Consider the following 14,001-nt stretch of genomic DNA (forward strand, 5'->3'; position numbering starts at 1 on the left):
AAATGTAAGGTTTTTGAAGAAAGTTTTAAGTGGATTTATGTAGGTGACAAGAGAGAGTTATCCAACTCTAGTGTAGAAGGTTTTAATTCTGAAAATAGGAAGCTGTATTAGCAGAAAAATCAGAGACCACCCCAGATAAATTTTATGGAAACCAGGGATCTCTTTGAAATTAAAAAATATATGATTATAAGCAATCTTATGGGGGAATCTCTGTGTAAATCTGTGTATATATATATATATATATATATATATATATATATGTGTTTGTATGTGTGAATCTGTGTGTGGAGATGTTTCCGTGTGTGTCTATGTGCACATGTGCATGTGACCGGGTGTTTACTAAAGGAAAATAAGGGAAAACGAAGGGAAAAGAGAATGTGAAAGAGGGTACATTGTGAATGTTCATAGAAAGCTAAAAGTAGAAAGTCAATTCTAAGAGATTATGAGGCAGAAAGAGCACACATTTAAATGGTTCCTGTGAATGTGCTGAGCATTAAATTCATTGTTTAAATCACTGTATTTTTTCATCTAGAGTTTAGGGTGACACATGATTGTGTATATTAATTTCATTAATGTTATGAGTCAGTGTTCAACTGTCTACCCAAGTGGATAAATTTCTTAATTTACACTTTTGATGGCTTCAATTTTTATAATCTGAATAGCTATAGTTTGTTCTGAATCATAACTTCTCAGTGAGATATGCTCATAAAATATTTCAAAGATAGGTTCTTTTGAAAATTTAACTCTGTCTGTTCTGATTTTCGGTTTTTTGCTTTGGGGTTGATACTTACTTTGGCGATCGGGTTCCTCTTTGAGTTGTCCTCACCTTCACGGCAGGCTGCAGCGAACTTGATCCACTCACGCTTTTGCCTCCTGATGGAATGCCACTTGATGGTGCCATTTTTAGTGTTATAATCTCTGACCTTGGGTGGGCAGGACAAAGTAATAGTATCTATTAACTTTTATTCGTAATTCACATTCCACTGGAGATTTTAGAGGTCAGGGCAGTGTCAGAAAGAGAGGATGTTTAGTAGGAATAACTGGTAATTTTGATAATCCATTAATTTTAGCATAACATTAACTTTACTTATAAAGGATAAATTTTCATTGAAAAATATATTACTTCCCCAAACTATTTTTTTTACTTTTAGTTTGGAAAAAATTAATTTGCTATATATTACCTGGATTCTAAAGTCACTGTTAACTTCCAGCACCACCTGTAAAAAATAAGATAATCATAATAGTTAATTTTTAATTGAATGCTCTACAATTCATGCTATCCCATTGCTTAAAAAAAAATTTAAACAGTCTTGTGTGTCATTAGCAGGTGGATTTGGTTTCTCTCTCAAGGTCTGAGGACAATACTAAGGATTCTTTTATGTTTGGTTTTTACCTTTAAATTTTGCTCTTCTTTTCATTACTTTTTATTGTTAACTTTTTTTTCATTCTTAGCCTGTACAGATACTTGTAATCATATGAGCTAGGATATTTGAAACTAGAACCCAGGGAGAATGAGGGCTGGAAACTCAAGATCTCATAGTAAATCTTATGCCTGAAGAGTTGAAAGCACTTGGATGGTATTTAGTGATTTCAATAGTATGTAATGATACTAAAATAATTGACTATAGTTTTGGGATCTGACTAGCCACAGATGGAAATAGAAAAGAAAATCTGAAGTAAAGAAAGCATGTAGAGCAGAAAATATCTGGAAAACTTTGGAATGTTTGCTTTTTCACAGTCCAGTTCTAGATGGAAGATTTTCGAGTATTCTTGAAAATCTGAAGATGATAAATCTTTAATTTGCTTTGAACTATGAGATCAAAACAATTTTCTTCATGTAAAAATGTGTTCATATTTGATGTTTTATTGCTGGCACTAAACAAAACAGATGATATAAATGCATCCTTCCACAGCAATGAAAATAAATTATAAGACTGTAAGGACAAATTGCTGTGTAAGCAACTTTCATTAATCTTTTCTCCTGCATTGAACAATTTCCCTGTCAAATAAATGAAGTAGTCAAACAGAACTCTCCCTAGTTTCAGCTCTAGCCTTGATCTTTATATATGATTTGTAATATTATACATATAATTTAAATTATTTTTTTCTAAAGACAAAGGCACTTCTAAAAATATATACTTACATATTAAGTCTACTATATCAATATACTAAAGACATTTAAAATATCTAAAATTAAGTATGGATTTGGAGGATTTGTTTACATTCATTAAATTTAACTTAGAATTAGTTAAAGATGGTATAAATTCTTAGTTTTTATTCACCCCTAAATAAGAAAATTTTAACTTCTGTTTTTTTTTCAGACTTGCTAATTATGAAAGCTGTTATCATAATTAGACTTTATCTGGACCACTGATAAAAGAAAATTATAGTTTGTATTTTTAAAAATACTAATAATAGTAATTTCAAACTGTAATAATTACTTTTTATAGTCACTTTCAATTTTACCCTTAAATAAAAATAAAATTTTAGTCTCCAAGTACATAGTTTTAAAAAATTTCCATAATTCATAATGGTTAATATCAGTAGTATAAAGAGATTATGTTTTTATTTTATTTTATCATGGTATCAAATATTAATCATTATCATTAATCACCATTACAATTTACTGGATGATAACTAAGTATTGGAAAATGTGTTTAGGGAAATCCATGCACTCAATCTTCAGTAGTATATGTGGTCAATACTATAATTCTTTCCATTTTAAAGATGAAGAAATTGAGGTTTGGATATTAATTTAGGGCTAAATACAAAAGCATCTGCCTGCCAATGCAGGAGACTCAGGAGACAGGGGTTTGATCCCTTGGTTGGGAAGATCCCTGGAGGAGGAAATGGCAACCCAGTCCAGTATTCTTGCCTGGAAGATCCCATGGAGAGAGGAGCCTGGCTGGGTCACAAAGAGTTGGACGTGACTGAGTGACTGAGCACATACTCACAGTCCAAAACAATTCAGCCTAAATTTGTGTTTGTGGTATGTGTAATATAAGATGGCTTATTCCAAGTAAATTTCTAAGTAAAATATACTATGAAGAATTGACATTATCCTTCCCTGGTGGCTCAGACGGTAAAGCGTCTTGCTTACAATGCAGGAGACCTGGGTTCAATCCCTGGGTAGGGAAGATCCTCTGGAGAAGGAAATGGCAACCCACTCCAGTACTCTTGCCTGGAAAATCCCATGGACAGAGGAGCATGGTGGGCTACAGTCCACGGGGTTACAAAGAGTCGGACACGACTGAGCGACTTCACTTTCAATTGACATTATTACAACTTTGAGAATTCAAAATAATTCTGATTTTAATCTAATCTCATAATATCCTTGTGAATTATTAACAAGAATGCTTATATACAATAATAACAGCTATAACAGTAATGCTATGCGTGGGGTAGGAGGGGAAAGAAAAATAAATGACCCAAATGGTCCAAGTTACTTTGGGCAAGTAACTGAGTTGTTATTGTAGAGTCCCTCTTGGGCACTGAAGTGAAATGATGGTAATGCAGGTATGTGTTTCTTGCTACCTGTGAACTCATGAACACTTTTTCCTCTAATTTGTAGGTGTGGAACGGGGGAGTAGGGGTATCTTATTTGTCTGGGAGCCATTTCTTCATAGTTACAGAATTGTGTATGCATCTGTTATCTGTCTTGCGCTTCCCTTACCACACCGAAGTGTCAGTGCTTGCTGTTTGTTTTGGAGAGCTATGCCAGATGACTAAGAAACCTTCCAACTTTATGAAGCTGGGTCATTCTTTTTCCCATGAGTAGCAACTCAGGCAGAAGACCAAGCAAGTTGCACCATAAAGTCAGGCTGTCAACTGGATTAGTAATTAAAAAACTGCCAAGTCTGCTTAAAATTATGTGTCGTTAACATAATCTTACTGTGATTTGCTCAAAGTCCAGAAAAAAAAAACTCTGAAATAGTCATTCTTGGACTTTCAAAGGCAAAATAATGAAATAAACAAAGTACTTCATAGGGTCAGAGAACTTTCAGTGTACTTGCTGAATTCTCTTAGTTTAGTTTTCTCATTTGTGAAATGACAGGGATAGACTAAATTATATACAGTTACCTTTTCCATTCTAACAATAAATCTCCGCATGCAGTAAGAAAATATTGAAATTTTTGGATCTTGGGAAAGTCATGATAAAATTGTGGGTTTAAAAGATTACTCCAACCACAGGGAAGAGGCACTGATTACAGGCCACCAGCAGCGAGCGTTTTACATCAAATTAGGCCGGAGATGCAGAGCTGAACGGGAGCAGTGGGAACAGACCAGAAAAGATTAAGGGAGAGATACTGCATGGGTGAAACTGACAGGGCTTGAGAACCAATGGGACGTGGGAGTCAAGAGAGGGAAGAATTTCAGGTGATGGCAGTTTTAAACAGGCAGATCAGGAGCAAGGGCATAGCAGAATTCAGCAGGTTAGAACACGGCAAGTTTAAGATGCCAGAGAAGGGCCTGGGTGAAGAGGCTTAGCTATTTGAAAAACACATCAGCTCCATGAACAATGATGCTTCAGGCCTGATATACGGAGGAATAACTGCTCAGTTTGCTTAGTTGAAATCATGGGAGAATTTGAAATCCCTCAAGAATACAGCCAAGAAACAGCCTGGGGATGAGAATGAAACATGGGAATTCCTACATTTATGTAACTGGGAACAATGACGAAAAATAAGAAATGAAAAGGAGAAAAAGAAGTTTCTGACAAAAACAGGAAGAAAATGTCATGCAAAATCAAGGATGTCAAAGGAAGGGAAAACTGAAAGACAGATGGGGTGTGAACCATATCAGATGATATAAAATAGCTGAGCAGAGTGATTCCTGAAGAAATCTGAAGTTTTCTAGGACTTTGAATAGGATGCTTTCAGTTGGACAGAACAGGCTCCTTCTGACTGAAAGAAATTGGGGAATAAGATAGAGGGGAAAAGGACATGAAAATGGTCACTTTCCCAAGGAATTTGGTGATCAAAAAAAAAAAAATCAGAAAGGTGATAGTAGAATTAAATTACTAATAGTGTGCAAGGAAATATTTTTGGAGAGGGAGACATGTGTTGGAGATGAAAGTCACTTGGCTGGAGAGGGAAGTTGAAGGACACTATCCTGAATAATTTAGACTTTGTCTCTAGAACAAGGATAAGGTTATTTGGGGGAAACTAGAGGACTAGTTTGGATTATGAGATGTGTTGGGGATGTGTTCTGTGGAGACCATGATGGAGATGCACTTAGGTATGAAGACTGGTCAAGCTGAGTACATCTCAGCTCTTTTGCCCACTGGATATGGGTATTGGGGTGAGTCACTTAGCCATTCAGTGCCTCAGTTTCCTCCTCTGTATATGAGACTAAACCCTTTTCCAATTAAAATATTCTAAGAAAGCAGTGAATAATTCACTTAAAACACATCCTCAATGAACCCTCCCTGCATCTCTGTTTTAGGAGCCAATCCATATATATATATATATATATTTTAAGCCACAAGACACAAAGTTGCATGCTAATATCAATGATTCTAATTAAGCTCATTTTTTTTTTCTTTTGACATTGAGGTTTACATTTCTTTACATATAGTAAAAATGATCTTGAAAGTAATAAGTAGTCAGGACAACTTCTTGCATTTAATAATTGTATTAACCTTCAACAGTCACATGACAGTTTTTAAAGCATTACATTTTGTGTCTAACTGTTATGTATATCATAAGAATGAACCTGAGATAAAGCCAAAATATGATAGATAGATTCTTTTAAAAAAAAACCTTCTGTTTTGTCTTTCCTTTGTGTTACTTGGACCATAGCTGGAGTTGACAGCATGTTGGTAGGTCATTCTTCTTATTTGTTGATTGGTTTATTTATTTCTTTGACAAATACATATCAGATGTGTGTAACCAGGGCTTTATTATTAAGACTTTTGAAGGACTTAAGCCCTAAAAATATTATGGCAAGCCTTAGATAAAATATAAATGTATACTGCATCATGAAAGTAACAGGAAAATTCATTGTGGCTGTTTTCATGTGTAATACCCTCATGATTATTGGGAGTGTGTATGTGAGGGGGAATAGAAACCACCCCAAAATTCCCTATTTACCTCTTTTATTCCCTATTTACCTTTTCTTTGTGAATTAGATGTTTACCGAGCAATCTCACACAGGTGCAAGGCACTATGAAGGATACAGAAGTGACTTGGACACAGAACCTGCTCTCTAATAACTTACAGCCAGGTAGTTTTATGAGCAGCAGGCAGTCCTTAATTTGTGAAGCTGTGGTTGTTTATTAGTCAAGGGTGTGCTCTGTGCTTGTAGACCAACTGAGATCAGCAACTGGTGGCATTTAAACCACTTTGACTTGCCTAAGTCCATTAGAGGACATTGCATGCCAGGCATAGCCAGCAAGAGTGACATGACCCAGTGCTCTGGAAGAAGGCCCCCTCACTGTGGGGAGCACAGTAAGTCTAACTGCTGTACCAAGTGTGCACCCTGCTTCGAGTGTCAGGCCAGTGCCTGTTAGGACACGGAGGTAGCCAACAACCACGTTCTTGAAGAATGTGTAGCAGACGAGTTATCAGAAATAAAGTGCTCTGGGAATAGACAGTGTTATTTTTCTAGATTCATGAGCCTTGTTAAGTAGGTGAATCTTGTCCTTTAGCAGCCAAGTCATCAGATTTATCCAGTTAGCATTTCCTAGTTCTTTAGGTTTTTCTATCGCCTTAGTCAGACACAGCAAATGATTTTATTCTGTAGCAACTCAAACCAATTAAATGATGACAGATTTGTACTCTTTATTTTCATAAATGTGAAAGAATAGGCCGATCTTAAATCTGCTGTGAAATTCCAAAGCTTTTAAGAGCATCATGATTTTGCTTAAATACAATTTATACATTTGACTTAACGGGTGAACAGAAATGCCGCTTCCATCTTCTAGAAAATACTTTACTGAAACTCTGATATCTGTAGTAGGTATCACTATAATATGAGCACGAGAAAGCATAGATCCCTCCCTTTGCTTCTCTTCTGTTGTATCTGTACTAGTTCATTAGTTCTTCTCTTGCTTTAGGCATCAATGAACACAATTATGGAAATTTAAGATTCTGGTTCACATAAGTTGATGAACTATGTAATAAAGTATATATTATAGTCCGTGTATTTTAGCCCTGGGCTTGAGAAATACTCCAAATAAAACCTGCTTATATACTTAATAATTTCAGCTAAGTTCAAACTGTGGAATTAGTTTATCTGGTGGTCAGAATAAGTTTTTTTTTTTTTTAAGGGAAGTATTAACCATGGAAAGAGGAGAAGCGAGGCTGGCATGGTCAACTGAAGAAATCTATCATTCTTGGTAGTAAAGATAGGTTTGTTTGTTCTTTGTATGCTGCAGAAGTTGACTTTTATAGAAAAAGACACCTTGATATCTGTATTGATTTGAGTTGGTCGATTGGACCTGGTGAAGTTGCAGTGAGTTTTAGAAATCAATAGAACTATAAAATTCTACTGGTTCTACTTTGCTTTTTTCAGTCACCATGCCATCCCTTATACCACAGTTACAGCCACTTACAAAGATTTCTTATATTTGATACAAAGTTAACTTTGTTTTCTGGTGTAGAACTCATTCTAACCTTCCCCAGCCCCCTGCTAACCACCCATATACACAACAATCTCATGGAAACAAAAAGAAAGAAAAAGAAAAATAAATGTAGCATTAATAACATTTCTTTGGCCTGCAATGTTATAACAGCTGTAAGCTAGTGTCTGTTCAGGCACCTTGCCTAGATAATGGAATAGTCCTGTGGCAAGCTTGGCCTCCATAAGAAGTTTCTTCCGCTTTATTCTCCCTGATCTAACCCTCTAATTTGAACAAAGTCTTAAAATTTAAAGGAACATTGAGCAGATTACACAGCATACTTGCAAATACATGGTTGCCCAGCTCTCAGTGGGTTTGCATTAAAGATAGTATCAGTTTAAATGTCTTAAAAGTTTTCAAAATTGCCCAAATATGCTCCTTAATGTAGATTTTCACTTACCAATTTTGAGCAGAGGATATAAAGACTAGATTTCTTTTTTTTTAATTGATAAAAGCAAACATTCAGAATAAGGCTAGCAGAAAAGTTTGCTATAGTGATGGTTCACATTCAGAAACAGTATTTTAAAGCAAAAATAGATTGGATAATTCCAAAGGATATTTATCCAGATCATCTGGTAAAATCAGTAGTAGAAATAACTTGTGATTTTTCTAAACCATAGAAAGTGAATTTTTAAAAAAAGTTGATATTTTAAATGAAAAATTTCAATTCTTTATAAAATAAGTTCTTCAAGAAATAATTTTCCTAATGTGTATGAGAAACTTATGATTGATTCCAAAGTAAAATATGGCAAAAAACAAATGATTCACATGCAAACAGGCAAAAACTATCCAGACACAGAAAATAAAGGACGAAGGCCCAGAAATCTCTCTACAAAGAGAGAAAGTTACATGAAAATACATGGTTTTGATAAAATGATATGCTGTACTGAAGAATGACTAGATACAAATTGCTATTTAAAGGAATTTTATAGGGTGCAATTAATTAGAAATAATCATAAAAATTTAAAAAGGCATCTTATAGATTCAATGAAAATACATAAGCATCTGAATAAACTTTAATCAACTCACACTATAATGGACCTGAATTAGATAAAATGTATATGAAATTAAAAATAAAAGCATTTTCTTATTTCATAATTAACAAACACTCCTACTTTCAAATGACATACTGTGTGGTACTCATTAATCCCTGCCATGTCCCAAATTATGAAATTCTCAGTATCAAGTCCCTGGAATAAGGCTAGTGTTTGAAGGGCAGTTTGGAACTATATAGCTACCACTTACTGATGCTCATTTATTAATAAATCCACTGGTTATGGCCTCTCAATTAATAAAGTGAATTCAAGTTAACCAGCATATGTTGAATCAAAGATCTCACTTGTTACTAGAGACACCCAACAATCCAGTTCAAAAATGAAGCAAGTAGAGACAAATATTCACCACAGCACTACATCCTGCCAAACTGGAAGACATAATTTACCTGGCATTTGCCTCTTTGTATTATATTAACATTATTGTGAGAGAGACTACAGTTTTCAATTTTTCAACACAAGAGAAGTTGATACAACACACTAATGCTGCACTAGAAGTCGTCTCTAAAGAGAGAAGACTAATAAAATGTAGGGTTGCGATAATAAAGTATTTTGTTATAGTTTCTCTGACCATCAAACGTACAACTTTTGTCTCATGGTCATTACTGACTTTCCAGTAGTAAGAACCATTATCATAATAATTATACTTATTCCTTAATTATAGCCATTCCTTCACCTACTATGTCATTTATAAATCTCCCATACTGCCATTCTTTTTGAAATTAAATAAATGTTTTAAATAAAATTAGAGTTTAGAAGTGTGGGTCTTCTGATATTAGTGATATGAACCCCCAGCCACATACAGAACTGATGAGACTGTTTGGGTCGTGAAGCCAGTTACAAACAGCTATGATTTTAATTTGTATGGATCCTATTTTTACATTTTAAAAATTATAGTGAATCTACCAGCAAAGATACCAAAAGTATGGGAAAATGTCTAGATTAAAACCAAGATACGCCTGTGAGATTAGTTTACCAAGACCACCTGCAAAAGAGAATTTGAACAACAGAACACTATTAAGTAGTGATCTGCCTTTCCCAAGTTCAGTGTTTCCCCGGCATGACTTGGCAATGACTCCGATGTCAGAGATATGATATGGTGAGTTGACACTGATGCACTAATATGATCTTGGAGTCTTCAATTAAGGAGAGAAACACTATTTAAAACTCTAGTCCATAAAAATCACCTTATCATTAGCATAAACTTTTAATGGGTTTAGGTGAGAAATAACACAAAATAACATTTTTCTGAAAGTTCTCCCTCGTTTACCATGAGATCCATGATGGAAACTTCTTAACAGGATTCACTTACCAGGAAAATGAGCAGCACCACAGCTGCTCCGAAGAAGGGCCAGTTCATCGCTGCTGGGTTCTCTTACATCCAAGATCAAGGGAGTTTTGTTTTTTCTTCTCTGTTCTTTCTCTTCCCCCCACTCAGCTGGCGTCTGCTTAAAAATAATTTCTCAGTAGATGTTCTTACATGCAGGCTTTGAGGTGTTTCTGCCTTCTCTGGGAGCAGGTCTGAAGGTACGTATAACCTGTCTAGATCCCCACCCTAAAAACTTGGGCTGGTCTCCCTGAAATGCTTAACAGGATCATCATTGCTCGCAGGTAAAAACTTAGGGACACACCCTCTTTCAGCTGAAAGGCAGCTCTCTGTGAGGCAGGGAAGATTCACCCCTTTGTTGAAGGTTTCCAGTCGCAGGCATTTAGAATGATCAGAAGTGTGAAGAGCTGTACAATGGATAGGGGTTTTTCACCCCAGGTTCTATTTATAGGTTGTTCAGCTTCTTCCCATATTGAAAAGGGAAGTGGAGTCTGAATGTTTATACTATTCAAAGAGGATTATGTGACCCATGTTCATTGCCAGACCTTCAGGTCACAATAGAACATTATAAACTTTCCATTTCAGTGGACATTAGGAAACAGTCATTTTCTGAACTACTTTTAAGAGACAGAAGCTCTGCTAATGTTAGGAGTGAGGATGTTTTTTTAAGCATTCGTTCAAACAAACGAAACGTACATACTTACAATTTTACTTACAATTTTAAGGTCCCTTGCGTAAATCACAGGTTCCTTTAAGTGACCAGCCGAAGTCCGGGGATGTCTCTGTTGTCTCTCTAAATGAATATCTTCTTTCCCCAATTATTTCTCTCTTTTTAAGGTTCTGTCCTTTTCAAATGGAGTAAAATAAAATGTAAAATATCACTAGGGAAGATTAAATGTAAACAATCAAAACCACCAATTAAAATCTCAGTGATAATTTAAAAAGTGAGGATCAGAGCCTGAAATACTAATAGAAACACAGAAAGCTGTTTTTCAGGTGAGGTGGGTTAAAAGTCAGTGACGATTCCCAAGCACAGAGCCAAGAATCTGTATAGTGAGCCAATTAGAGCACAGGGAATACACTGGAGAAAAAGCTGCCCACACATGCAAATAGGAAGCTGAATGTAGCCCTGAAGTCTTTGAAAATAAGTAGTGACTGTTGCAGGAAAGCCTTTGGAAGTGTTCTAAGGGTAATCTCCTCTTCACCTGACAATGTCTAGTATAAATATTGTGAGTGGCAGGAAGTCTGTGGAGCTAGAAATAGCAGTCTGGAACAAGAGATCTATCTGGTAAGATGTTGATTATGGTCAAAAGGATGTTAAAAATTGTCCCAGAAAGGAAGGGTATCTCTGAGAGTCAGAGGTTCTCTAGAATGCTATCATTTCACTACAGGTGTGTGGCTAAAAAGTTACTCCTCAATGGTTTGGAAATGTCATGCTCTTCGTCATGGAGCTTAGAAGGAGGAGATGGGCTGCCTATATTTACTTGAATAAATGGTTAAAAAAAAGTGAATAAGAATACTTATGATAGGAATTGGTTGATGTGAATAATTGGATCAACTTTCTCATTAGTCAAGTAGGATAGAATGTATGTATCCACCCATGACTTAGTCTGAGCAATGTATTAGTAGTAAGAAAGTCTGACCACAAATGGCTGAAGACTCACTGGGCATGGGAGATGGAAGGATATGCATTTACAAGCCTCCCAGTGGCAAGTGAATGTTCTTTCCACCTTGAATTCTGGGCATGGTGCTAAGATGTACACTGGTCCTCTTCATCCATGGAATGACTCTTCCCTGCACCCAACCCTGTCTCCACCCCTAACTCAATGACTTGCTCCACAATCCCAACCAACTGGAGCATGTGTAAGGCAGCAGTGTCTCCAGGAGCCTTCTGGAGAGGAGGTGTGGAAGAACCTGGATGTTGCGGAGCAATGGCTGTCTTAATTGTCATATGAGAACTAGTGACATTAGGTAACAAGTGGAGAAGGGAGGTTATGAATCACCATTCCTCCTCCTTCATCTCCTTCTCTACCTTTTTTTCCCTACTCCTCTTAATGTCCTTAAAGCAGTGTTGTTCAATAGACAACTTCCTGAAATGTGGAAATGTTCTCTATCTGGGAGAACACTTGAATCGATTGTGGATCTGTGGATCCGTTATGCTAGCCACTAATCATATGTGGCTATTGAGCAATTGAAACAGAACTCAGAAACTAAAATTTTTACTGTCAATTCCAATAACTGCACGAGGCCATTTTTCTTGTTTAGTCGCTAAATTGTGTCTGACTCTTTCATGACCCCATGGACTGTAGCCTGTGAGGCTTCTCTGTCCATGGGATTTCCCAGGCAAGAATACTGGAGTGGGTTGCCATTTCCTTCTCCAAGTAATCTTCCCAACCAACTCAGGGTCGAACCCACATCTCCTATACTGGCAGGTGAATTTTTTACCACTGAGCCATCAGAGAAGCCCAACCACATATGGCCAGTGGTTACCATATGGCCCCAGTGCCAAGAGGTTAAAGCATCATTGTTTTTATTATCTTCTATCTTATCCTAAGCCTAGTTGCTGTTCTTTATCAATTCAGCTCTTTCTAGTGAAATCTACCCTATTCTTTTTCTCAACTGAGGGAACTCTAGCTTTCTGCTTTTCCATTCAGCACATTTGATTCTTTTCCTATTATCTAAGTTGCCCAGTCCCTTATATTTGACTCCTTGCTGATCATATTTCCTAATGCCAGTGAGCTGAGAAACTAAAACAGAGGCAACAGCACACAACTCTCATTTCTGTGGTCATGTTTCCTTAAACATTCCTTCCAGTCCCCTTTTCTGTAACTCTCACCCCACTAAAACATAACTGTGCTGTACAGTGTTGCTTAATCTTCCTGGTCTCATTACATCCTGATTCTACTCTGAACAATGCTAAGGATGTGCATGTCCATTACTTTATGGGAATTTGATGAAATCTGGGGTGATTTTTCTGTTTTGTTTTTTCCCTGGTGTTTTCTGGTAAAATGGACAGATTTTTTCACAAGGATCAAAATTCTTGGGGGAAAGGATTTTGCTCTTTTCTAAGGCATTGCACACCCTAGAATGTCGTGTCTACATTTCTATATTTTTTTTCACAGCTTGGAATATTGTAGTGCCCTCTTGAAAGACAAAGTAATCAGCATCTTTCACGGAAGCTGATGGATTCTACTGATTCAGAATTTCTTAAGCCTTATTTAAGCAACTGTTCTATCCCCCTTCGTTTACATGGCACCCATAGGGTGGACACATACATTCCAGAAAAACTCTTTGGAATATGTTTTTATATTATATGTGAGCCTCTGGTGTCATGTATATATCTAAATTACATAATAAACTCTAGAAATTGTTTTAAAAATAGGTGAAAGATATTTTTTAAAATCTTAAAAATGGAGAAGAAATTGAGAGAAATGTTAAGGATAGTAGAACCAAAACCTTTTGTATTTGCCTCTATGTTAGTGTTCCTATGAGAGGTATTGAGTCTAGATCTTGCTCAAATTGTTTAAAATCAGACTATTCCTCAATGAGTCAAATAAAAAGTCTTGGGGATGGAGGCAGCATTTGATTAAATGAGACTTTTCTTTTTGTGTATAACAGTCAAATGCAATGCCTGATCCTTAGTTGGATTCCTGATATGAACAAGACAACTCTAGAAATAACTTTGGGGATATTTGGAAAAAATTTTTAAATAGGCTGTTAAGGAATCATACATTTTATTGGTAATGTATATATTAATAATTTGTTATATTGATTAATTTATATTTATGATTATATTTTATAATCATATAAAATTATACAATTGATGTGTAATTGATACCAATTAGCTAATTATACTTTTATTTCTATGTATTAATATATTTATTGAGGTGTCTTTATTTTTTATTAAATTTATTTAGTTTTAATTGGAGGATATTTGCTTTATAATATTGTGCTGGTTTCTGCCATACATCAGCATGAATCAGCATTGAAGCAGCCTAGAT

The 14,001-nt window shown here is 35.8% G+C and overlaps 1 protein-coding gene across 1 annotated transcript in view; it reads right to left on the minus strand.

Annotated features, from left to right (window-relative positions):
- DSG1 (desmoglein 1) overlaps nucleotides 1-10,796 on the minus strand; it is a 44,713-nt gene extending 33,917 nt beyond the window's left edge. The window contains exons 1-4 of the mRNA XM_018039432.1: nucleotides 10,717-10,796; nucleotides 9,986-10,118; nucleotides 1,182-1,217; nucleotides 792-923 (exon numbers count right to left, since the gene is read on the minus strand). Coding sequence (XP_017894921.1) covers nucleotides 792-923; nucleotides 1,182-1,217; nucleotides 9,986-10,033 — 216 coding nt within the window. The 5' untranslated portion in view covers nucleotides 10,034-10,118; nucleotides 10,717-10,796. The remainder of the gene's footprint in view (nucleotides 1-791; nucleotides 924-1,181; nucleotides 1,218-9,985; nucleotides 10,119-10,716) is intronic.

The sequence above is a fragment of the Capra hircus genome, chromosome 24 (genome assembly GCF_001704415.2).
Source record: "Capra hircus breed San Clemente chromosome 24, ASM170441v1, whole genome shotgun sequence".
NCBI classification, from domain to species: Eukaryota; Metazoa; Chordata; class Mammalia; order Artiodactyla; family Bovidae; genus Capra; species Capra hircus.